Here is a 26,860-nt window from a genome sequence, read left to right as displayed (position 1 = left end):
GACAACATTGTTTATTTTATTTATTTTGTTTTTTTTTAAGTTTTATTTATTTTTGAGACAGAGAGAGACAGAGCATGAACGGGGGAGGGGCAGAGAGAGAGAGAGACACAGAATCGGAAGCAGGCTCCAGGCTCTGAGCCATCAGCCCAGAGCCCCACGGGAGGCTCGAACTCACGGATCGAGAGATCGTGACCTGAGCTGAAGTCTGATGCTTAAGCGACTGAGCCACGCAGGCGCCCCAAGAAAACATTGTTTAAATAGCAAATAACAATTCTTCTTCTCTTACTTTTGTTTTTGTTTTGTTTTACTGGTAAATATCACATTCTTTAGAAGTTTTAAAGAGTACAGAGCTTACATTCATTGCATTGTATATATAGGGCAGAAAGACCTCTAGAGCATAAATATTTCAAATTAGCTAAAGCCATTCAAGCATAAATAATACTCATTGGGATTATTTATAGACATCTAGAAATCAGTCCAGTTCTTCCCAAAACTTATATTAGACTAAGATAAATTCCAAAGTAGGCCATTTTTCAGAAAATAAAAGAAAATACAAAAGGTATAGTTATGCCTCCAAATGTATTTATTCTTTAGTTTTTTCTCCCAAGGTCTTCAAAGTCCATGCACAGTTATTAATATGTATTTATGCATATATGTATATAGAAGCATATGCACATACTAAATATACTACTAAATGAAAAAAAAGTAGCCATAAATATAAAGAAATTGAACTGTCTGCTTATGTTTTTTGATATTTAACTACTTTTATTTTGGGGTTTTTTAAAAAAATTTACATGTTGTTTAATTTACATCCAAGTTAGTTAGCATATAGTGTAACAATGATTTCAGGAGTAGATTCCTTAATGTCCCTTACCCATTTAGCACCCCCCCCAACTCCTCTGGCAACCTTCTGTTTGTTTTCTGTATTTAAGAGTCTTTTATGTTTTGTCCCCTTCCCTGTTTTTATATTCTTTTTGCTTCCTTTCCCTTATGGTCATCTGTTTAGTATCTTAAATTCCTCATATGAGTAAAGTCATATGATATTTGTCTTCCTCTGGCTGACTAATTTCACTTAGCAGAATACCCTCTAGTTCCATCCACGTAGTTGCAAATGGCAAGATTTCATTCTTTTTTATTGACGAGTAATATTACATTGTATATATATACCACATCTTATTTATCCATTCATCCATTGATGGACATTTTTGGTTATTTTTAACTCGACAATTCAAACTGTGTGTTCCTACATCATACACATAGATCATAGATTTGTAGTAATTTATAGGTTATATATTTGTGCAATATTTGTAAAAAAAGGAAGAAAAAGAAAGAAAACAAAAAAGACCATAGCCTGGACAAAAATCTTGTTTTTATATGAACATTTCAATAATCATGTGAATCTAATCATGATCCTTCATATGATTCCTTCTCTACCAATCCAAAATTTGAAAAAAGTGAGGAACGATGAGAAGAAAGCTTTAACCTTAGATATATTAAGAAAACCCTTCTTAGATTTCAGTTCTTAACTTTAGAGTAGACCCTTTCATTTGCTGCTCATAATGTATATCAAATTTCTCATTCAGTGCTACTGTAAAGTGATTCTTCCAGTCTCCTGCAATCCCTGCAACAAAAGAGAAAACATAGTAAACATGTTGTCCAGCCAGAATCATGACATTCTCTAACATTTATTATATTCATTAACACCTAATCAAATTTTATTCTTATAATATTCAATTATAAAAATAAAATATATACCATAAATAGTATACACACACACACACACACACACACACACACACACTTTTGAGCAAAGAAATATTTGTCCTGATTATTAAAAAACAAATAAAACCAGCAAATTTCTTTCTCTGACTCTTCTCTCTTGTGCTACTTTACTTAATTTTTCTTCTACAGTTTCCTCTGAAATGTCGGTACTTCTAAGATGAGATCCACGTTTTACCCACTCCCAAGATATGAAATATCATCTTCAAACTAAAACTCAAATCCAGGCTTATGTCTCCATATCCAATTGCCTATCTGATATTGCCACTTGGATTCCATACAAGTGTCTCCAATTCAACTAGTTCAAAATTAAATGCATTTTCTTCCCAGAAAACTGTGTTTTCTTTGTGTAATTTTCCATAACCTGGTTAATGACAACACTAGGTATCCAAGGCATAAATTTGTAAGTTGTCCCTCAACTAATTCTAATTCTATACTCTTATTCAGAATTTTTTCATATCCTTTGCTTCCTCTCAATTTTTGCTCCTGCTGATAGTTAAGCTTCTCAACATTTCCCAGCCTTGTGTTATTGCAAGTCTAGCAGGCTCTTTTGTTTTCCATTACATCCAACCCTCCCCTGGGAGAAGGAGTATCTTAAATTAGTAGTTCCCTTGTCCCCTTAGCTCAAGGAGGTCTAAACTTTCATAATTAACCCAAAAAGATAGAAAACATGTGTCCTGAGAATTGAGTAGGGTCTGAGGTTATAGCAGTATGCAGCCCTCTACAAGCATGACTACTATTTTAAGTCCATCATTTTATCTTAAAAATACACATGGACACTATGAAAAAGACGACTGAGATTATCTGAGAACTAAACAATGAAAATATAATCCATTTGTTAACTCTCTTTTTGGGGGCTCTCTCTTGGTGCCAGTGGCGGGTTTGCTATTCCTATTATTTTAAAAATTCCTGACCCTCTCACTGAAAGTTTCCTTCAAAGAGCAAGATTTTCTCTATTCTGTTCTGCTTCATATATCAGCAAGACCGATGTCCCAATATTCTGCATATTCTATATGCCTTTGGATTTATAAACTGACCATATCTCATCAGATAATTCCTCCTCTCAATAGAATGTCACCTCATTGTATTTTGATATTTTTGGTTAAACAAAGCTGTATGTGCCACAAGTGTTTTGAAACTTAATCTTTTAGGGGCGCCTGGGTGGCGCAGTCGGTTAAGCGTCCGACTTCAGCCAGGTCATGATCTCGCGTCAGCCAGGTCATGATCTCGCGGTCCGTGAGTTCGAGCCCCGCGTCAGGCTCTGGGCTGATGGCTCAGGGCCTGGAGCCTGTTTCCGATTCTGTGTCTCCCTCTCTCTCTGCCCCTCCCCCGTTCATGCTCTGTCTCTCTCTGTCCCGAAAATAAATAAACGTTGAAAAAAAAATTTAAAAAAAAAAAAGAAACTTAATCTTTTAAAACAACTTTAATGAGGTGAACTGATATACAAAGAACTGTACATATTTATTGTGTACAATTTGATGAGTTTGTATATTTGCCACTTGGTCTTGAAAAATGTTTACCACTTCGTGAAGGTAAAGCTCATCGTTCCAGGCTTGTTTCCTCATCTCAAAGTGAGGTAACAAAGAAGTTTTCTTGAGTGTCTAGTTTGAATTTAAAGAGAATTAGAATTTTAAAATCATATACATTTATATAATGTACATGGCGCAGCACCAAGGCCCACAGACTTTATAAAGGATTGCTAGTAGGGTCTGGTATTAATGCTGGTACTAAGGCTGGGGTGGCTGCTAGCCTTTCTTAATATGCTGCAGATACTAAGTAATCAATAAGTAGTAGCAATTTAGTAGTAGCAGTAGTAGTGGCAGCAGAAATACTAATGTTTTAATGCCTCTATAGAACTGGTAACTCAATACAAAAATCACTCAAATGTAAAACAGCTCTGAAGAAAACAAGCTGGGTCCACAGGCTAGAATAACTTCAACAGGTGTTTGCCGGTAACTATTTCAACTTGTGACTTCCTATAGCAATCGGGGCAAATTGTAGGACTATCTCACCCTTTCTCATGAAGGGAGAAACTTTTTGGTTCATGATTTCTTCTGGTAGTGTTGTATAATTGGTAGATGGGTTGTTCTTCATCTCCTGGAATGAAGTATGTTGTATAATCTTGTCCACAAGCTCTTCTGATGGCTTCCTTCCCAGAAATTGTATCACTTTTATCACCTCTTTTCTGATATCCTAGAGAAAAAAAATATTTTGAAACTTTAATTACTAAAGTTAAATATATTGTTATTTGGATTGAGAGAGAGAGAGGTAGAGAGAGAGAGAGAGAGAGAGAGAGAGAGAGAGAAAACCTCTTTTTCCCCACTGACATTGGCTTCAAATTAGGTTTCAAGTGAAAAAAAAAAACAAAACACTTCTTGGAGAAGTGGAATTTTTTCTAACTTCTCTAGGCATTATTATTTTATCCATTATGTAGATATAAAAGATGCTTCAAAGATTGTTAGAATCAACTAAATTAGCTCATGTTTATAAAATATTTTTTATAGTTCTTGATGTTTATTTAGTACATGCTCAATAACTATTATCTAACAGTATGAATATACACTCTCAAAGACTATAGTCTCACCTATAACAGATTAAGTTTTGGGCTAAAAATATGTACACAGTTTTCATTTTTCTCTAATTTATTGATGTACATACTGAGAAGCAAAGTAACCAAAAAGATTAAGAAAAATTATAAAAACTCAAATAGTCAAGATGGAACATCAGATGTATATGAACGAACCATAGCTATAAACATCCCCATTCCTATGTCACTCTTATAGTGTGCCCTACCATCCAGGAAAATCATCCAATGCAACTATTCGCAATACCAACTATAACGCTTATCTCTGGTGTATAGTTCCCTTTACAAAGAATGCAATTTTCAAATTCTCTGTTCTAAAAATTACAGCTTGCCTGTCAAGCTTCAGCTCAAGTATCACCTTCTTTGGGATAATTTCTTTGGACTAATCCAATTTGAGTGAGATAACCCTATTTTTGCTCCTATAAATTCCCATATAAGTCTTTATTCTCATAATTTTATTTACTTGTCTATCTTCTACCAAAAAGTTTGTATATCTATATATAATATTAATATATCTTATTCTCTTTCTACTTGATACATTGTAGAAACAAAGGAAAACTAACTTATTCATTCTTAGGCACCTTACTAATTCAAATTTGGAGGAGACTTCAACATGGTCATTATCAACCAAAATAGGGACTAAGTGAACATAGACCCTGGGGTGGGAAGGTTGAAATGGTTAGATTAGTTAATAAATTTTTTGTGTGTGAGTTTTAAATTTACTCTTTTCAATATTCTAGTTATAGAGCATAATATTAGGCAATATAATAAACTACATATCATGGTTGTTTCTCTTTTTCAAATTTGTTATACTGTTAAACTCTATAAAGAAATAACACTTCAGTTTCTAAAATATTATGTATGATTTTATTTTAAATTTGTTCTGATCAAAACAACTCTAGAATTTTTGCAACATGGATTTTAATAATTGTACAAAGATGTGAGCAAGAAACAATTATTGATTGCTTTCTTGGTGCTAATAAAGAATGAGAGAAGAAAAGACATTTCTCTTAATAAAGAAACCCGGGATTTGTCTATTTTTGCAAAAATTATTTGTGTACATTTGTGCTTCAACCTACTACTCAATTTATGGAATAGAATACTCAAAATTTCTAGAGTTCTTCCATTTGCAAGTTTTGAACTTCATTCATTCCACTTTCCATTCCCATAAACAACAAAAAACATCAACATAAAACCTGCCATTCTAAAACTGATCTAATCAACCCTGTGCCTTACTTAATAGTTTTCAAACATACACATATTATCCACAGACAATATATGATTTGGTTTTGCCCAATTGATGTGCATATTTGACGTTTACTCTTTTTCATTCCGATATCATACTTAATTGTAGGACAAGAGCATATATCATGATTCTTGAGCCTATGTATATTTGGGTTGTTTCCAATTTTTATAGTTATGGAGAATGCTGCATTTGAAGATTATTGTACATATAACCTAATGTACACAAACCAGAGTTTCTCAAGAGTATATACGTAGGCATTTGGGAGTGTTAAATCATGTTTGGTTGCCCTTCTTAGATAATGACAAATTGTTTCCCTAGTGTTTCTTATCTTCTGTATCTTCTTATACTTCTATCAGTAATATGGTACTTCTCAATGGTCCACATTAACTGACTTGTTAATTGTCAGTTTGGTGCGTGAAATGCCATCTCATAGTGACTTTTATTTTGTGTTATCCTGATTACTAATGAAGTTGAGAAAAAATACACTATGAGGAAATTTGAGATCATCATACTTTTGCATATTGCTGCTCTGACATTCTGTTTATTCTCTTCTTCTGGAAGTTTGAGTTGATACATGTTGGATTGTATCACTATCCCACATATCTATCACTCTATTTTTAAAGTATTCTACTCATCTCATTGTAGTACATTCTATGTAATTTCCTCTGCTCCATTTCCACTTCACTAACTCACTATTTAGCCATGTTCTATGTGTTATATGAACCATCTCTTAATTTTTTAATTTTTAAAAATTATTTTAGAAATTCTATTTTGCTATTTTTTTTCAAATCTGCTGAGTCAATTTTAGTAACCTTTCTTTGTAAAATATTTTTCTTCTTTTATTTCTTTAAACATATTAAGAATAATTATTTTATAGGGTTTACCTGATAATTCCAACACCTATAGATTTGGAGGCAGTTGACACTTCTTGTTCATCGTGATTCCTTATGTGTTCATACCTGTGTGCGTGTGTGTGTGTGTGTGTGTGTGTGTGTGTGTGTCTGTGTTTGCTGTTGTTTTGTGAACTCAAGTTCTTTCAAATTTTATCTTTGGTAATTTTTTGAGACTCTGTTTAAATATATTTATTCACAGAAAAGTTCTATTTAATAGCTTCAAATCTGTGTTTATGTATCCGAATTATTATAACTTTTGGAGATGCCCGAATCATCTATTTAAAGACATATTTTTGTATCTAGAGTCTTGTCAAGTGTTAATATTTTAGAAACTATTAAGTTGCCCATATGTTTTCTTTTTTAAAAGTGTTTAATTCCAGTTAGCTAACATACAGTGTTATATTAGTCTTAGGTGTACAATAGTCCATAGGTTTTCAATTTCTCACCTCCTTCATGTCTTCATAGAAGAGAAAAAGCACATGTGGATTCTTCCTCTTTTCCCACCAAGATTTTGCATGTTTATACCAGGAACCATAAGGCACTAAAGTTAGACAGAAAAGCAATGTAAGGGCATGGTATCATCTCTATAAAGCTTGAAAATGAGTATGTAAACAATAGTAACCACAAATAAATATAAATAAATGATCATGGAATGAAAAATAGAGGTCAGTCACAGATCTTAAGCAAATTTCTCTGCAGCAAGAGAGGCAAAGTATGTTGAATAATCCATGTACAGAAATACATTCTAGACTTTCAGCATTATGACATGGTTTATGACATGGTTTATGGTTAATTATCTTATTCAATAGAGTTGTAATGCTATGAGATACTTTTTCTAATAAAAAGAAATGATACAGAATTGGACACTGAATCTCAGTCTTAGAGAGGAAAATGGCTACCTCCAACCTCCAAACACACTTTTATATATTTATTTTTAGGAACTGAACTGGAGTGTCCAGATTCTGCATTTTCCATCCACATCTGGAAACACTGTGCTTGCTCTAAAGTTCAAAGTCTTCTAGAATTTCTGTTTTAATTAAGGATCAGAGAAGATAGCAGACCACAACAGACAACAAAAATATTTGCTCAGAGACGTCATTTGTGTTGTATCATTTACCTTGAAAGAATTCCAAGTAAAGAAGGTGTCTTACCTTGTCCATCCATGAATCTCTCCACAAACTCTTCAAAAGATCCAGGATCTGGATGGGCATTTACCATTAGAAAGAAATAATAAAAGGAAACAGCGACATCTTTGGCGTTCCGGCAAAGATAGATCATCTAAAAGGATGACATTATATATTACGTCACTTGATTTTTTTCAAACATAGTCTCATCAAGAAACATTTATCTTTCCAACTACAAACATAATACATATTCATTGTAAAAAGTATGTAAAATATATAAAATTATAAAGAAGAAAAATTCAATAACCTGAAGTGAAAGTATCTTTTTATTCAGTGCCTGTTCTCACTTTTCATTTTGTATGCCATTTTCACGTATAATAACTCATTTTAATGTCACAAATGACATTTCATGCAGCCTTGGAGGGAACAAACGTATTTAATGGGGGTCTATTTAAATGCACATTGATCACAGTGAAAATGTAATCTTCACTAACATCGTGTTGAGTTTCTGTACTACATGCAGAAGAAACACCAATCGGAAAGAGCAGTCAGGAAGCCTTGGTTAATTGCCAGTCTGGCACTAAAAAGTTCTATCATCTTGTGCAAAGCACCAGTTTTGTATATAAATTTTCTATCCAGTAAGCAAGTGAGTTGCGTCTGATCTTTACGGTCTTTTCTAGGTCCAGTACACAGTGCTGCAGGAAAAGATCTGCAAAAGGAAACTTCAGCATTCCTGTGGTCTCCACTTCTGCCCTCAGGAACCTGAGCCTTGCCATCAGGGAAGGCTGTTCATGACTCTCCACTGTTTACTGGATTTGATTGGGCTCACTAACTTTTCTTAACTCTTCAAGTTTCTACATTTGCAAACAATTTTAAAGATTTCTTGTAGTATGTTCTAAGAAATATGGCTCTCATTTTTAAAGTCCTGCTATAAAAACCTCCAATTAATGCAGAAAAAAGGTGAATTTTCTTTTCTTATGAAAGCTATCAATAGCCATATTGAACTTTTCCAATGTAATGTAACACTCTCCTTCTTGCGTTTTGCATACTAGCTGAATAGAACTCATTGCCACTGTATGCATGAATTTACTTCAGATCTTTACCCCCTTGCATTTCTTCATGCTGTTCCCTCTGTCTTGAATATTTTCTACATCTCAAAATACTATCCATATTTTAAAGCTTGGTTGCAGATCTTCATGAGGCTTTTTATTTTCTCAGATAGGGGGTGGGGATAACAAAAGCAATCCCTCTTCCCCCTAAACTCCCATTTAGTTTATCTTATCTTCATTTTGACAGATACTATTCTATACCCCAAAGTTTTTGCCATGCATGCTATTCCTGTCTTGGAGGGAAATCTAGATCTTTCTAAAAGATAGGGCTTTGCCTGTATCACTCTCCAGACAAAGTTGCTAGTTTACCCACAAATCTCTTGGGATCATAATCCACTTTAAAATGCTATACTTGAAACACCCCTGTTCCTGTGATACTTCATACCTCTCCCAGCTAAAGCTTGTGGTGATTCCCTTGCTTTAATTGAAAATATGAACATCTGCCTCATTGTATTACTCTCCATTCCCAATCTTGTCATCATCCAGTGTAACTTTAGTATCTGTATGCATGAACCATCTAATTCACTAAGTTCTTGTATTCATTGATCATTTCCTTTAGTTTACCACAGCTAACCACTTTTATGACCAAATCACAAATAATGTCAGCACCCTAAAGGTTTCACTTCTGAAGACCTATGCTGGAACATCATGTTTTCTTCCAAGAAATTCCTACTCCTTCTTTCTTCCTTATCAGTTTTTCCCAATATATCTATCCTGAAACAATTCCAATGTCTGAAATTTATTGTCCTCAATGTTTCTTTTATGTGTTAGTTTGACCCCCTTTCCCCTCACTTTTTAAAATTCTCTTTTAGCTTCTGGTTCATCACTGTAAATACACTTTTACTAATAGTCCCAATCCATCTATCTTCTTGTCCCCCAGTGAATTACCTCAGAAATGCTCAGGACATGATTCTATCTAACTGTTTGATTGATGTCTGAGATGATAGCCAGTTTTGTGAATGCTAAATAGTTGAGTGAAGACTAAGACTATTGTAAATGGATTGTATCTATTTTCATTTGAGACCTGAAGGGGCCACAACCCATTCTCCAAAAGAAAAAGAGGTAACTTGGTCAAATCTCTTGAAAAAATGGTGATTGCACATCTCCCGAAAAATATATAAATGGTCTAATGAGAGAAACTTTATGTAATGAATGATGTCAGCAGGATGTACATGTTCCATCTAGGATTGCTTTTGATGAAAGTTAAACAACAAACAAGAAACTAGAACCTTCAGAATTTTGGACCATGGATCTCCATAAAAATGTCAAACACACCAGCTATCATTAGAGTACAAAATAGAAATGTTTCCTGACTGTGATAAACCCCCAGTTTTGTTATTACAACTGCGTATAGTACTTTGATATCTCATACTTGTAGCATATAGGGTTGTGGTATATCCTAAAGAAAGCTAGAAAGGTGTTGAGAAACAGCATCAATAATCCAAGACGTAATGTTTTAGGGTTATATATCATTCTCTGTAAAAACCAAAACTGTACCTGGCACATAATAAATGTTAAGTAGGACTTAATTCCTCTATTTCCTTCCCATTGTCCTCTTTATGGGGTCAAAGCACAGTTCTGATGTCATTATTAAGCCCTGGTTTTAATGTCTCCTATTAGTTCTTTTTTTTTTTCTTCCATTTGTTTTTATTTATTTTTTTTTATATATGAAATTTATTGACAAATTGGTTTCCATACAACACCCAGTGCTCATCCCAAAAGGTGCCCTCCTCAATACCCATCACCCACCCTCCCCTCCCTCCCACCCCCCATCAACCCTCAGTTTGTTCTCAGTTTTTAAGAGTCTCTTATGCTTTGGCTCTCTCCCACTCTAACCTCTTTTTTTTTTTTTCCTTCCCCTCCCCCATGGGTTCCTGTTAAGTTTCTCAGGATCCACATAAGAGTGAAACCATATGGTATCTGTCTTTCTCTGTATGGCTTATTTCACTTAGCATTACACTCTCCAGTTCCATCCATTTATTATGTGCCAGGTACTGAACTAGGGGCTTTCACATCCCCCCTTCTTTTTATTGTTCACAATAATCCTAAAATGTAAGAATTTCTATCCCTATTTTAGAGGAAAAAATTGAGCCTCTAAAAGATTGAATACCTGGCCTAGGGTCACATGACCATGGCCAACAGAGCCAGGACGCCCACCCACCCATTCTAAAGCCCGTGCTCTTTCACTGTTGATGTCACACTGCCAAGGCGTTAATTTTTTATGAGAGGATCAGAATAGCTTTATGGATGACAGGGGTATTAGAGATTAAATGTAGGATTTCAAAAGAAGGAGACTGAGGAACATTCTGTCCAGGTATCAGCAATAAGCCCATCCTTTCTCTTAGCTAAGTTGTTGGGGAAGTTACCTTAACTTGCAGCCTGATACAAACCCAGTCTGAGTATAGAGAGTGCCTACATTCCCCATGAATCACTGCCTATAATCCTGCTTCAACCTGGTTAAAATATTGTTCTTACAGCACACCTATGGACGTGCTACAACTGAAGGTCCCCCAAATTGTTCCTCTGTGGATGTCAAACTGCCATGAATCACATACAGATTTGTACTGAGTGGGCCAAATTTAAACACTGGAATTTTGAATGTAGAGGTTAAAACAGGGTATATGGTCAGTAACAGGGGACTGAATTTTGGCTATGTTCATTACCAGCTCTGTGACTCTGACTTTTAAAAAAATAAAATAAACTTTACTTTTAAACATTTTTAATGTTTATTTATATTTGAGAGAGAGACAGAGACAGAGCATGAGTGGCAGAAGGGCAGAGAGAGAGAGAGAGAGAGAGAGAGAGAGAGAGAAAGAGAGAGAATCTGAAGCAAGCTCCAGGCTCCAAGCTGTCAGCACAAAACCCAAAGCAGGGCTGAAACTCACAAACTGTGAGATCATGACCTCAGCCGAAGTCGGACACTTAACCGACTGAGCCACCCAGGCACACCATAAACTTTATGTTTTAGAGTAGTTTTAGGTCCAGCAAAAAAAAAAAAAAAAAAAAAATTTAAGATAGAACAGAGTTCCCTTGTACCCCACACCCCTATTATTAACATCTTACGTAATATGAATCATTTGTTGCAGCTAATAAACTTATATTGATACATTCGTATTAAAAAAAACAAAACAAAACAAAACTGATCACGTCAATCATCAACTCAAAATGTCTGTAACTCCTCATTACCACCAAATAGAGTCCAAACTTCCTAACTTAACTTCAGTGTCTGTTGTTATCAAGCCCTAGCTTATCTCCCTTCATTTATCCAGCCAATGTGTATAGTCAACCTAGCAACTGAAATGAACTTGTTTCAGATCATCATTAGGGTTGCCTCTGGGATTGTATAGACCAACTCCAATACATCTTTTAAATATCAGCTGAGATGTTACTTGTTCTTGAATACCTGCCTTACTGTAATATCTGGGCCAGAATTCTCTTACTTGACCTGTGACACCTACTGCATTGTCTGCTTATTTGTCCCTTTCCCCCAGTGGACCATGTGATCATGAAGACAAGGCTTGCACATGTATTATTAATCCTTACATTGCTGGCACACAATAGATACTCAGTAAATAATTATTATATAATACTTGTCTGGTTTATCTTTTTCTAATTTGCTTGAATGCCTCAACATGCCAAGTACAATAGTTTGCAAAAAGGAATACACCCAATACAATCATTAGTAACAAATACAAAAGTAGCTACCATTTACCAAATGTTTATAATATACTAGATACCGTGTTAAGCACTTAACAAGCATTATTTCACTTAATTCCTATAACAGCTCCACCAGGAAGATGCTATTATTATCCCCTTGCAGATGAATACCTTGGAGTGGCTTGGAGTTTACCTGTTTTTTTCCAAATAACCTCTAGAGTTGGAGTTGAAATATAGACTCTAACTACACTGACCTTAGTCCATATTTATTAAATATCTGTAGGTTCCATGAAAGAACAAATAAATGTGTGTAAGACACAGGATGTTACCTGACTTGATCATTGCAAAATTATTTTGAGTTGGATGACTTTTTTTTTAATGTTTATTTATTTTTGAGAGAGAGAGCCTGTGCAAGGCGGAGGAGGGACAGAGGAAGAGGGAGACAGAGAATCTGAAGCAGGCTCTGCACTGACAGCAGAAAGCCTGATGCGGGGCTCAAACTCATGAACTGTGAGATCATGATCTGAGCCAAAGTCAGATGCTTAACCGACTACAGCCACCCAGGTGCCCCGACTTGGATGAAGTTTTAAGAATACTAGACTCTGGTTACCTTACAGTTATTTTCCCAAAATGAGGCTGGAAGAATGTCAGCTGGCAGATGAGTCTTCACTATTCTAGGAGATGCCATCTGTTTTAATTGTTTTACTCCTGATTTTTAAAAAGTTAAAGGTTATATACAACTTCCAAAATTATAAATATTTATGTGGATTTTATAGATATTTTTAAAATAGAAGTAACTTTAAGATTCTATATTGTATTCATAGTAATAATACATACTCACTATGATAGAAGTTTACATAGAGGAAATTATAGAGAAAACAACAAGATAAGATACAATTTCACCATATTGGAAAAAATAAGTATTAATATTTTGGTGAGCAGCCTGCCATATAAATGCAGTTGACCTTTGAACAACATGTGTTTGAACTTCCCAGGTCCACTTATATATGAATTCTTTTACAGTACAATACTATAAACGTAGTTTCTCTTACTTATGCTTTTGTTAGTAACATTTGCTTTTCTCTAGCTTACTTTATAGTAAAAATACAATATATTAATACATGTATAACATACAAAATATGTGTTAATCGACTGTTTACATTATTGGCAAGGTTTCTGATCCAATAGTAGCCATTAGTAGTTAAATCTGGGGGGAGTCAAAGTTATATGCAGATTTTTTTATTGTGTGAGGGGTGATCATCCCTAACCTCAGCATTGCACAAGGGTCAACTGTATATCTCTATGCCCAGTCTCAGAGCCATCTAAATACCACACATGCAGACAGAATTTTTAGTATCTTCTAACTGATTTTTCTTTAACATATTATATCGAAACTACAAGGAACATAGGCCAACCTAATTTTTTTAATGATTTCATAGTGTTATTGTATCACATTAAGCTATTCCTTTTTTGATTAACGCTTAAGTTGTTTCTAATTTTTCACAATATTTAAAGAACCTCTGATGAATATAACTTTGGATATATCCTTGAAAATTTACATATATTTTTCTAATGTTTAAAGTATTATCACATTCAGCCATATAGGGATAAATGCTTACATATTACTAGACTCTACTGAAGGCATATAAAAGCTATCCTTATTCACTCTATATCAGACAAATGCTATACCATAAACTCTGTCAAGATTTAAATTTAAATTTATGTACTATCCATGTAGAGGACATCATACTAATTGTCACTCTTGCTTCCTCTCTCTTTTCTTGCACCTGCTATAGCCACACTTTAAAATATATGTAAACAGCTTTAAACATCTACTTAAATATTACCATTCATCAGCTCTTCTCTTCTGCACTCCAAGAAAGGTATTCGATTAAAAATGGCATCTTCTTTGCATTTTTCCACATCACCCTCTTTGCAGATCATGTATACAATTTCACTAACCCAGGTTGTACCTGTAAAAATTAGACAAACCTTAGTGTCTCACTGACAATGCAGGGCTGATGATGCAGGTAGTGGATTTATAGCTGGATAAAGTAAGAAGGTACCAGTGCAATATTATTTGAAAGATAGAACAGCCACAGAACTTGGGGCATCTGGGTGGCTCCATCTGTAAGCATCTGACTCTTGATTTCAGCTCAGATCATGATCTCACGGTTTGTGAGATTGAGGCCCATGTCTGGCCCTGTGCTTGGGATTCTCTCTCTTCCTCTCTCTGCCCACCCTGCTTGTACTGTCTCTCCCAAAATAAATAAACTTAAAAAAAAAGAAGCATTAAAAAAAAGAATCGCCACAGAATTCAAGAAATATTTCTTCTAATACTTACTCTTGTAAGACCCAAAAATAGTCTCAAGAAATAAGGATGAATATTGTAGTAAGACACGCCTATGGTAGGAATCCAAATTTGTCCATGATTAATTGGGACATTATGCAAGCTGATAACAATTTGGGATTTAAATTTTTACATCTAAAAAGTAGGGAGGCTTGATTTATCAAAATATTCCTGCAGGGAAAGCATTGTATTTAAACATTATCAGGAAAAACAAGAATAAGACATAGTTCCTCACTTCTAGGACAAGTTAACAAAAAATATGCTTAAGGCAAATAAAGTCATACAAGGGAAAATAATACACAACTGAATGCTGAGCTTAATCCAAAGAAAGAAAAGATGACTATTGGAGTATGGAGAAAGAAAGCTTTCAGGTAAGTCTTGAAGAATGGACTAAATGCAGGTGGGCTAGAAGGAAGAACTGAAATAATTGAAGAAGCCAGAGATAAAGCATACTCTCAGAGTCTCCCACATCCACATATGTGCTATTCCTTCAGCCTGGAACCCTCTTCTATGAGCTAAACTTCTCATGTCTTTGCTTTGCTCATTCTAAGAAGCCTCTGAAAGGCTCCAAGTGAGGTGCTCCTTCTATATGTTGTCGCAATACCCTACTGGACTTCCTTCACCCAAAGCGGTTTCATACTGTATTGTATCTGCCACTTTATTTATATTTACCATCGGATTATAAACTCTGAGAGGGTAGAGATTAGGTGTGTTTTGTTCACCATTATATCTCCAGTGGCTAATATCACACTTGTCACATAGCAGGAACTCAATAAATATTTGCTAAATGAATAAATGAGAAAACAGAAAAGGAAAACTCATGCAAAGAAATAGTGAAGAGGCAGGCCAGTGAGAATAATCAGTCCCTACATTTTCTGGAATAATGTGAGTAAGGAGGTGTCATTCATTCATTCATTCATTCATTCATTGTTTTCAACATATGTATTGAGTACAAGGTTGTCACTATGCTGAATGCTAAGAATACACAATTAAATAAGATATGGTCACTATGCTGATGTTACAGGAGGATTTAGACTACCTTTCTGTCTAATAGATATCTGTAAATACTGTGCCAAGATACAAAATGTTAATTTTGAAAAAAGAAAAAAAAAGTAAAGAGACTTGAATACAGAAGATACACTGAAGCACGCTTTAGCCACAAACTTTACTGATAGCTTCTTATGCCTCAACTTGAGTCCCCGTTCAGAGGATACAGAAAAGAATGGATCGAATCCTTGCCTTCTAGTGCTGAGATGTGCTTTTGAGAGTTGCAAACAATGCTTGATAATTACAACACTTCTTTTTTCTTAAGATGCTGTAATACAGATGGGTACAGGAATTCAAAGGACTGCAAAGGAGGAACATTTAACTGAGTGTGCTGCTGCTGCTGTGATGTTTCAACAAGAAATGCCCTCAAGACAACATGAGAATTGAACTTAGCCTTAACACATTATTGGCATTAGTTCACTGGTTTTGTGAGTCAGAGACTGGTTCTACCAAGCAGAACTGTCTTTTTTTTTTTTCAATCAAAGGTCACATACTTAAGAATAATATAGTGGTGAAGAAAAGAATTGGAAATAGATTATAAAGCCTAAATTGAAGAAGAGATAGGTGGGGAGGAGGCTGCCAAGGCAAGCAGACAGCAAGCATAAAATTCCTTGTAGTTCATACTAAAGAGTTTGAGCTTTTGATAAGTTTCAGAACGGCAATGTTGTACACTGAGCAAGAGAGTAAGATTATCAGGATTGTGTTTTGGAAGAATTTCTCTGGTGGAAGGGTAAAATAACAATGGAGTGAGAGATATTTAGTGCTTAACATATGTAAATGTTTAAATGTAGCAACCAGAGAAGTCTGGATCAGATCTTCCTAATTTCTAAAGATCTATGGCTGTAAAACTCCAGAACTACGAGCTAATTTCAGAAAAACAAAAAAAAGATGTTGCTTAAAAAAAGGAGTTTAGGGGGATAGCCTTAAAGAAAAAGAGCTTTAGCTGAAATAGAATTTTTAAAAGTTTGCAAAAATTGCTTAGACTTTGTTTATGTGATGACAATAATGGCATTAGATAAACACAGTTGGTAGTTTAAATTTTTAGTTATGATTCTATATTCATCCATTTATATTACATAATTTTCTAAAGTGGCCAACCATACCTATCTCTCAATGTGCTACTCAGGTTATAGGTACAGATTGTGCTCTTAGAATACAGCTATGATATTCCACTTTTTCTATGTCTAAACTACTGTATCTTTCACATGAAAAATGAGTATGGTAGAAGTGAACAGCTTAATATTTACTATTCAAGGTGGGTTTGTCATTTCTAGGTGAAAAGAGAATGACATTGACATACTAAGGAGACTTACCAGATTTAGGATAGGTGGCAATGACAATGTCATCTGGTCTTGCCTGGAATGTCTCCACATCATCCCAATGTTTTAGAAAATCTTTATACATTAGAATTCCATGGATTTTGCCAAAGTATTCATAATAGTCAGAAGATTTGGAAGAATCCATCATAAAGTGGTACACTAAAAGAAAAAAAAATGTATGTTTTCCACTTTATGTATACTTTAAAATATTTTAACATTAATAATAGCTCTAATTGAGGTTCTATTGGGTGTCTAGCATTTCTTAGCTATTGAGCATTTAAGGTAAAAAGCATATTGAAGGAGTATATAATATAGTCTTGGTGCTTTAAGAATCTCTACTATTAAGAAGGTAAGTCTAACATATAAAAAGAGTAAGAAAGTACAAGGCACTATAAAGTGTTTAACTACATTAAAATTATATTTACATACAATATTTGACATAGAAAATTCCATGATGAAGGATAACACAAGAACACTCTATTTCTGTACAAACTGATGGGGTATATAAAGAGATGAATATGCTCAAAAATACAACAATATTTTGGTAGATAATCACTCTGATTAAATATGTATACATTAAATAACAATAAAGATTGATGGTAACATTCGATAGCTATTGCCATATAGCTTCCTTAGTTCCTGAATATGTTTCATTTAATGAAAAAATTCAAATGCTCAACGAGTGTATATAAAAGAAGATAAAATTAATGAAACTGTAATGGATACTTCTAAGACATGGATTCCTGAGGGAATAGAAGATTCCTCTGAGAACTCTCACATTACTTTTAATTTTCTCTTTCACTTGATTAGTAAAGTAGTGGATATTCCCATTGAATGACTTGTCTGAAACTTATAAGGGTAAACAAGATGGTTATCACAGATAATTCATTTCCTGATTCCATGACAACCCATTTTGTGTCCAGGGTTGGTCATAGAATTTTTAATTAAGCAAACTTTCCTTCATTGACTCAACTTCTTCTACTATCTTTTCTTCTCCATTCTGTTTGTGATATAGCATCTCAACAAATTTCGTCCGTCTTTGATATTAGCCACTCTAGATCTCCTTTTTATTCATCTGTGTGAACCAGATTAATGCAAATTCACTATGATGATGTCTCTGTGACCTGAAGCCTTCTTGAGCACATCACCTCCTACACTTAAGTATACCCTTGGGGCAAAATGTCCTTGATCCACTCTGGAGACATGACTATGACACACACTTATTCTTAAACATTTTCCTCTTGGATGGTCCCCTAGCAGTGCTCCCAGCCTGTAGTGTTACAAAAGCAAATCTTAAGGGAGGTGGGATTACAGAGATCTACTTGTCTTGTGTGGCCCAACATACTCTTTTGTCCGTAAGTCCTCTTAATAAGCCATTTCTTTTTTTTTTTTTTCAATATATGAAGTTTATTGTGAAATTGGTTTCCATACAACACCCAGTGCTCATCCCAAAAGGTGCCCTCCTCAATATCCATCACCCACCCTCCCCTCCCTCCCACCCCCCATCAACCCTCAGTTTGTTCTCAGTTTTAAGAGTCTCTTATGCTTTGGCTCTCTTCCACTCTAACCTCTTTTTTTTTTTTTCCTTCCCCTCCCCCATGGGTTTCTGTTAAGTTTCTCAGGATCCACATAAGAGTGAAACCATATGGTATCTGTCTTTCTCTGTATGGCTTTAATAAGCCATTTCTTGTCAAGCTGGACTTGGCCTTTTTCTTTGGTTTTATAGTTCCTTCAGTCTTTGGAAGTCATTTTGCGTATACCTCCCTCTCATGAATCACTCTTGCTAAAAGCTGCCTGATACACTTATACATTTGTAAATGCTATAGCTTTTATTGTCTTTTTCAGAGAGCTTGTAGTATAACAGGAGCCTTCTGGAGGTAGCAGTTCTTTTAGCCACTCAATGTGTTTCCTTCATATAGAGAATCCCAATTCATGAGAGATGCGTTATAAAGAGAAAACGAGGGTCACCTGGGTGGCTCAGTCTGCTAAGTGTCTGACTCTTGATTTCAGATCAGGTCTTGATCTCATGGTTTGTGAGTTCGAGCCCCACATTTGTCTCAGTGCTGACAGTGTAGAGCCTGCTTGGGATTCCCTCTCTGCCTCCCCCTCACCCCGCTCTCTTTCTCTCTTTCTCAAAATAAACAAATAAACTTAAGAAAAAAATAAAGAGAAAAATGAAATTGCAATTACCATGACAAATGGATTCACCTAAAATAAGAAAATACCTGATGGTAAACTTTTAGTAAGAGAAGTCTTACAAAACCAAACCAAATGAATAGACCATTGACTTCTAAAGGCTATTTCCAGTCATGTTTTCCCCACTATATTTGTAACCTGCACATTACAGATGGAGACTTTCAGATGTTGCCTCCTAACTCCAATCACTAGCACCTGGCACTAATTCCATGGATTCAGTCCCTGTCATTTCCCTCATTTTTTTCCTTTGCACTCACTGCTCTCCTTCAGAACCTATCCAACTATTGATTGAATATGAAACTGGCTTTCCAACTGGCTTTCCTATAAAAAGTGAAAATCTCTTCTTTCTACAACCACCAGAAAAGGAAATGGATATTCTTTACTAGGCATTTACTTTGTGCCAGATTTGAAAAGTTTTATTTTAAAATCTTATTTATATGTCATAAAATTCATCAAAAATTACATCATTACATCATTACATCATTAATTAGGTTAAGTCTGTCCTGCACCAGACTCCTTGAAGACAGAAACCATATTTTTCTTACACAAGGAAGGGCAAAAGTGCACATTTTTATGTATACATGTAAATGTGCTTATTTATTTATTTATTTATTTTGTCAGAGAGAGACAGAGAGCAAGCAAGCAACTGGGGGAGAAGCAGAGAGAGGTGAGAGAGAATCCCGAGCAGGCTCCACACTGTGAGCATGGAGCTCCATATGAATCTCAACCCCACAAACCATGAGATCATGACCTGACTCAAAATCAAAAGTCAGATGCTTAACAGAGTGAGACACTCTCAGGCACCCGAAATATCCTTATTTTTCATACATAATGGTTGAAAAAAATTAAACAACATAAAGAAAATGAAGTGCCTTCTTTATCCAAACTAAAGAGATAATCGCTCCTAATACCACGATATTTATGCTTCCAAATATTTAATGTATATAAACCTATACACTTATGTACCTAATTTAATTTGTATTATTATTATTTTTTAATGTTTATTTATTTTTTGAGAGAGAGAGAGACAGAGTGTGAGTGGAGTAGGGGTAGATGGAGAGGGAGACACAGAATCCAAAGTAGGTTCCAGGCTCTGAGCTATCAGCACAGAGCCTGATGAGGGGCTTGAACTCCACGAAATCTCAAGATTATGACCTGAGTCAAAGTTGGACGCTTAACTGACTGAGCCACTCAGGTGCCCCTAATTTGTATTATATTTTACATTCATTTTGTACTCTATTCTTTCACTATATAATGTGAGCATTTTGTTGTTAATATATAAATTCTGTTTTTATTCTTATAAACTATACATAGAAGTCCATAGTATGGGTGTAATATAGAAAATAATTCTTTTTTTTAAATGTTTTTTAAGGGTTATTTATTTTTGAGACACAGGGAGAGAGAGCACAAGTGCGGGAGGGGCAGAGGAGAGAGGGAGACACAGAATCCGAAACAGGCTCCAGGCTCCAAGCTGCCAGCACAGAGCCCGATGCGGGGCTTGAACCCATGAACTGTGAGGTCATGATCTGAGCCAAGTTGGACACTTAACCGACTGAGCCACACAGGCGCCCCGAAAATAATTCTTTAATGATGGAAATTCTTGTTTTTCCCAACTTTTTTTAGATATAAGTAGCACTCTAATGAATGTCTCTATGTTTTTCACAATTATCTTCACAGTGACAATGGAATTGCCAAAATAAAAGGTATATTGTTAAATATTTTTTAATCACTAAATTATACCAATTTGCACACTATATGAAATTGCTTATATTCTCACGTGCTCACCAGTATTTGCAAATTATTTGTTGTAATCTTTCACAATTGAAAATATATGGTTTTTTTTGTTTGTTTTGTTTTTTTTTTATATATATGAAATTTATTGACAAATTGGTTTCCATACAACACCCAGTGCTCATCCCAAAAGGTGCCCTCCTCAATACCTATAACCCACCACCCCCCCCCCCCCCCCCCCCCATCAACCCTCAGTTTGTTCTCAGTTTTTAAGAGTCTCTTAGGCTTTGGCTCTCTCCCACTCTAACCTCTTTTTTTTTTTTTTTTCCTTCCCCTCCCCCATGGGTTCCTGTTAAGTTTCTCAGGATCCACATAAGAGTGAAACCATATGGTATCTGTCTTTCTCTGTATGGCTTATTTCACTTAGCATTACACTCTCCAGTTCCATCCACGTTGCTACAAAAGGCCATATTTCATTTTTTCTCATTGCCACATAGTACTCCATTGTGTATATAAACCACAATTTCTTTATCCATTCATCAGTTGATGGACATTTAGGCTCTTTCCGTAATTTGGCTATTGTTTTTAAAACTGTGTTTCAGAGATATTTTATAACTTTTTGTTTTCATCTTTTATAAATTTATTGGTTATTTTAATTATTTTGATCCATTTTGTCTATCAAGGCTGTTACTTTTTCCTAACTGATTTTTTACCTAGTAATTTACTGTTGATTTTATATTGAAAGTATGGCTTATTTTTCTGTTTTATATGCCAGTAATATTTAAACTCTTTTAATAGTGTTGTATAGAAGTTTATTGCTCATAAAATCAAATGTGTCAAATTTTTGCCTTATGTTTGATATGGTAGTGTAAATATTTCAGTGTGTTCATATAATGAGAAATACATGTGTTAAAAGTTTATATATTCATTTTAATTTAGATGATTAATGTGTACATAACAAAGAATAGAATATAATTTTAAGAGTGTGGGCCCTAAAGTAGACCACACTGCTTATTTTTTTAATTGTTTTTTTAAACTTTATTTATTTATTTTTTTAAAGCAACAGAGTATGAGTGTGAGCAGGGGAGGAACAGAAAGAGAGGGAGAGAGAGAATCCCAAACAGGTTCCATGCTGTCAGAGCAGAGCCCAATGTGGGGTTCAAACTCACTAACTATGAGATCATGACCTTAGCCAAAATCAAGAGTCAGATGCTTAATGGACTGAGCCACCCAGTTGCCCTTAGACCACCTCATTTAAATCCTTGCTGTGCTATTTGAAATTATATAATCTTGGCAAATTATTTCACCTCAACTGAAGTATAAATTCCCATTATAAATGCTTAATAAGCATGAGTCCATATTGTTATTGTGTCAAATCCATATGATAATAGAGCGTAGAGAGCAAGATGGAGTCTGTCATGTCACGTAAGAGCCTGGGTCAAGCAATGACAGTAGCGGTTAAGGGTACTGCAGCCCAGCCAAGATACCGCCCGGACCAGCATCAGCTGACACCCAGAACTGATAACAAGCAGAAGCAGAGGAGGTCTGCAGGGGGCCCAAGACCCTTTCAAAAGGGGAGGATTTTTGCAACAAACTGTCAGACTCTTCAGACATGACCCTTCTATGTCTGACCACTTAAAAAAGTCAGCTGCCTCTGAGGGCTCTGCCTGACTGATTTCTGAACAGAACTGAGGTCCTTCACCACTTGAACATAATAGGCAATACGTGCTGGATGCTGACCTGGACGTGACCGAAGCTCAGCTTTGAAGCTTTGACTGATTTCGCGTTTGGTTCATTAACTGACTTCCCACAACCCTTCTGTTGCCTTGTTGGTTGTGTAGTGTGTCTTCTATTCTGCTCTGTGTGCTGTGTAAGAAACCAAGTTTAATCATATGGTGAAATGACATTGAGTTTGGAATCCCGAACCTGCTTTATGATTATGATTAACTTTCCCTTATGATTCAATAAAGCTGACAATGTGGAAAGACACAACTTGCATGTGTGCCTTCACAGCCGGCTCATGACAAGGAGCCAGACACTTATGACCTTCTAAGTTAGAAACAGTACACATTACGTGGTAATATCTCCTTTCAAATCAGGGAAAATATGTGTTGTCAAAATTCTCAAGAATATATTTCAGAAATACAAAATTATCTGGCAAAACGAAGATCAGTTATCTGTTTTCTCACTGGGGAGAGTAAAATCTGTAAATATCCAATGTGACTTTTACACAATGTGACTTCTAGGTGTTTACTCCACTAAAGTTCTTTGGGACAACCCAGTATAGCATTATCTCATTTCGGCCTCAGATTACACACCAGAAGAGAGGACAAAATGAAAAATTTTTTCAATTGTTGTTCTGACTCAAGAATGGCTTAATGTATGTTTTGGAAACCACAGAATAACACTAGTCCTGCAGTTCTTACTAAAAGGGAAAAAAGTTCCAGTTCCTATTGGCAAACTCAACTCTTTCAAGACCTCTCTCTCAAGTATGTTAGATGTAATCTCACCAGAATTATGACATTTTGATTAAAAATCAGTTTTGTTAATAAATCACCTTGTTCCTTAAACCTTCTTTGTTGTCAGAAAATAGAAATCTTTCACTAGAAGAAATGTGTATAAAGGTGTTGCTTGCCCAACCTACTGATTTGTTTATTAATGTGAACAACTTTCTCGCTTTTCTGCCAAGTTTGCAAAAATTGGCTTACAGTCAATTGGGAGTAGCTGATATATCATTTGCCACTTGGCTGACTTCTAGCTGCCCCTTCATGGTCAATTTGGTCTCAGGGTTAAGCGAAGAGGCATATAATAATATCTATTTTCTTGTTAACTTCTTTAGTAAATTATCTCTTATCACCATGTATGGACTTACCCTCTAGATGATCTCTTCTTTCTTAAAAATGTATTTCAGTTAGAAACTGTCATTTTTATTTCTAACTCAGTATAAAGGTATTGTGGTCTAGAAAAACCAACAAAAAATGTTAAAACTGTGATTATAAATTCAGTTGAATTCAGAAAGAATTTTCTTTTTTTTTCCTCTTTTTTCTTCTTTTCTTCCTGTTTCTTTCTCCCTTTTTCTATCCTCCCCTCTTCCATCCCTTAATCTGACTCTCATTCAGCAATAATCTCTGTGAGTGCCTACCTCATTTCCAGACACAGTGTTAAGTACTGAGCAAACTGTGGGCAGTGCAGATGTATAGGGCTTGCTCAATCCTCATCATCTTCTGCTTACTTGGATTTGGGTAAAATGGCCGAAAGCAGAGAATATCCTTTTTCTCCATCAATCTACCCCAGCCTCAGCACTATGTCACAAAGCAGATGCTGAAAAATACTTGTTAAATTGATTGCTAGATCAAATCTCTCTGGGCTTTCCAATTTTAATTAAGGACTCCTAGATAAAATAGGTACTATGCTGCCAAAAATCTACCTGTCAACTATTTACTAAGGACTTGGATATATGCTGTATTTTTTCTGATGTATCTCACCTAAAAGTAATGATAATATTTACAAGGCCCATGGTACTATGAGACTGGTTCTGACATATTTCACAGAAGTGATCACCAGACTAGAAGTCACTCTTCATTTTAACTGTTTCTACTCTGCTTGCTCTGTTTCCTTATTAATGAAATGGAGAACATGTCCAGCATTCAGGACTTACAAGGTAACTATGATATTGTAGTTTTGTGTTAAAATTATTTAAAACAGAAAAGCATTATGTAATGCAAGATTTATTTTTAATGACAAACAAGGGACTTAAAAAGGCTTTAACATGCTTACATTAAGTAACTAAAGTATTAATATAGACTTTATTCTCTCTATATTTCCTTTTTTAACAGTTTTGTGATATATAATTTGCACCTAAACTTTTTATATCTAAAATTTTAATACTAATATCAGTAATAAAAATAAAAATACAACCTGTCCAGATGATCCTGGGAAGGAAACTGGATGGTCCAATTTAGTTTTCTTTAAACTCCACTCAGGTTTTAGGCTGCCAAAAAAGATGAGAACCACTTATGCATTTGGGATGTTTCCGGTGAGCTTTTATTCTCCATGCCAGAGAAGGAGGCGGAGATAAATTTGTGGGGGTTGGTCTTCTGGAGTCTGTGATTCACTGGAGTATCACAAATATGTATACATACCAGCTGATGCACTTAGCCAGAGTCATTCTCATTCATACAGAGATGTTAAAAAGCCTCTGCTGTTATTTTTCATTTTGGCTCACAATCAAATTCCTAAATTTGCCAATAGCATCAGTGGGTGGGGGAGAGGGAGGGAGAAGAAGTGACTGGGGAAAATGAAGGAGAAAGGGTTGGAGAAAATATATGAGAACTTGAAAAGGGGGTCCTTTATTTACTCACTGGCAAATAATAAAATGAGGTTGACCTTCAAAAAAATAAACTTCCTAGAGGAAGTGAGAGAAGAAAAAGAGAAGGGAAAAGACAGGAGGGCGGTTGAGGGACCCTGGATCGGGAGACCCAGCTTCGTTTCCTGAGAACTGTTTAAGAAGGCTTTGTAGTACCTTGTTGTGTTCTAACAAGCCAATTGGAAAACACATCCTGCTTAAGATCTTTGCCTTTAACTCTGAAGCAGCCCTGAAAACAGATAACAGCTAAGGAAAGAATGTAGACATCACTCACCTTTGAGCTATTCTTTTAAAATTCTCTTCACTTCCCAAACACACACTTAACGTATAGTGTGGAATTTCCACGTCAAGTTAATCATTAATCTCAATGGAATTTAGATAAGAGAATGCAAAAAATAAAAGGTCAGAGGTTTTGCAGCCCAAGAACCCTTCACCTTTCTTCTTTGCAGCTCTCTGCACCTGCTTTGTCTCAGTTGAGGAGATTCTTCCTTGCTCCTGTCCCTCTACTCTCACCAATGCCTTCAAACCAATTAGTTTCAAACCTGATTACTCTCATTTTGTCTCGTGATTTTAATGAGATGGCATTCCTCTGAAAGGCCTTCCGTGACTCTTGCAGAACTGAATATCCTTTAGAGTCACCTTCAAACCCTACACTGTCCTCCATAACACTTTCTCCACTGTGCTGAAATTAAACTTTATTTGTCCTGCTTCCTTATTAGCACATAACTGATTTAGACACAAGGTTTTCACTATGTCTGGCATTCAGCAGGCTATGCATTGAATACATATTAACTGACTGAAAGTGGCTAATGTGTGCAAGGGACATAACAAGCTAAGAAAACCATAGTCCTTAGTTATAGATGGCATTCATACCTAGCCCTACCAAAGCTAAAAAAGAACAGATGAGTGGTTTCTGAGAAATGAGGCTTTTCATGATAAAAAATCAAGGTACAGCAGGAATAATCAGAGACTCAATTTAGATTTTATATTACTTGGTTTTGTGTAGTGGTCATTTTATTTTTTTGTATTTTTGAGTTAGATAAAATGTATGTGTTAAAACATTTAATTATTAAATATACAATTTAATATAGGACTATAGTTTTTAACCTTGTGGCATAGTTTAATTTTTTAATTATTTTTGTTAAGCTTATTTATTTATTTTGAGAGAGGGAGAGAGAGAGAAAGAGAGAGAGAGAGAGAGCATGAACAGGGCAAGGGCAGAGAACGAAGGATAGAAAAATTCCAAGCAGGCTCTGTGCTGTCAGCACAGAGACTAACACAGGGCTCCATCTCATGAACCGTAAGATCATGACCTGAACTGGAATCAAGAGTTGGGCACTAAACTAACTGAGCCACCCAGTGCCCCTATTATTTTTAATGATAAAGATCTGTGAGACTTCCTTTATTCTTTGCCAAAAATAATCTTTTATTCAAAAAGTCAAGATACAAATACAAGCTA

At 35.3% G+C, this 26,860-nt stretch overlaps 1 protein-coding gene across 3 annotated transcripts; it reads right to left on the bottom strand.

Moving 5' to 3' along the window:
• Positions 1–1,349: 1,349 nt before the first annotated feature.
• Positions 1,350–25,134, bottom strand: SULT1E1 (sulfotransferase family 1E member 1). Of its 3 annotated transcripts, XM_030313738.1 has the most exons (9): positions 24,954–25,126; positions 22,776–22,901; positions 17,103–17,267; positions 14,240–14,365; positions 13,003–13,100; positions 7,654–7,780; positions 6,949–7,043; positions 3,792–3,972; positions 1,350–1,621 (listed from the first exon to the last, which is right to left on the bottom strand). In XM_030313738.1, exons 3-9 carry the CDS (start codon positions 17,254–17,256, stop codon positions 1,509–1,511), a joined length of 894 nt encoding a protein of 297 aa, XP_030169598.1. In that variant the 5' UTR covers positions 17,257–17,267; positions 22,776–22,901; positions 24,954–25,126; the 3' UTR covers positions 1,350–1,508. The 3 variants fall into 3 exon arrangements, with proteins under 3 accessions (XP_030169598.1, XP_030169597.1, XP_030169599.1); XM_030313737.1 differs by lacking the exon at positions 22,776–22,901 and having other exon boundaries at positions 24,954–25,125; XM_030313739.1 differs by lacking the exons at positions 1,350–1,621; positions 22,776–22,901 and adding an exon at positions 3,184–3,380 and having other exon boundaries at positions 24,954–25,134.
• Between the last annotated feature and the right edge of the window lie 1,726 nt (positions 25,135–26,860).

The sequence above is a fragment of the Lynx canadensis genome, chromosome B1 (assembly GCF_007474595.2).
Source record: "Lynx canadensis isolate LIC74 chromosome B1, mLynCan4.pri.v2, whole genome shotgun sequence".
Taxonomy (NCBI): Eukaryota; Metazoa; Chordata; class Mammalia; order Carnivora; family Felidae; genus Lynx; species Lynx canadensis.
The sequence above is the reverse complement of the archived record's forward strand: the minus strand, read 5'-3'. Positions and strand labels throughout refer to the sequence as shown.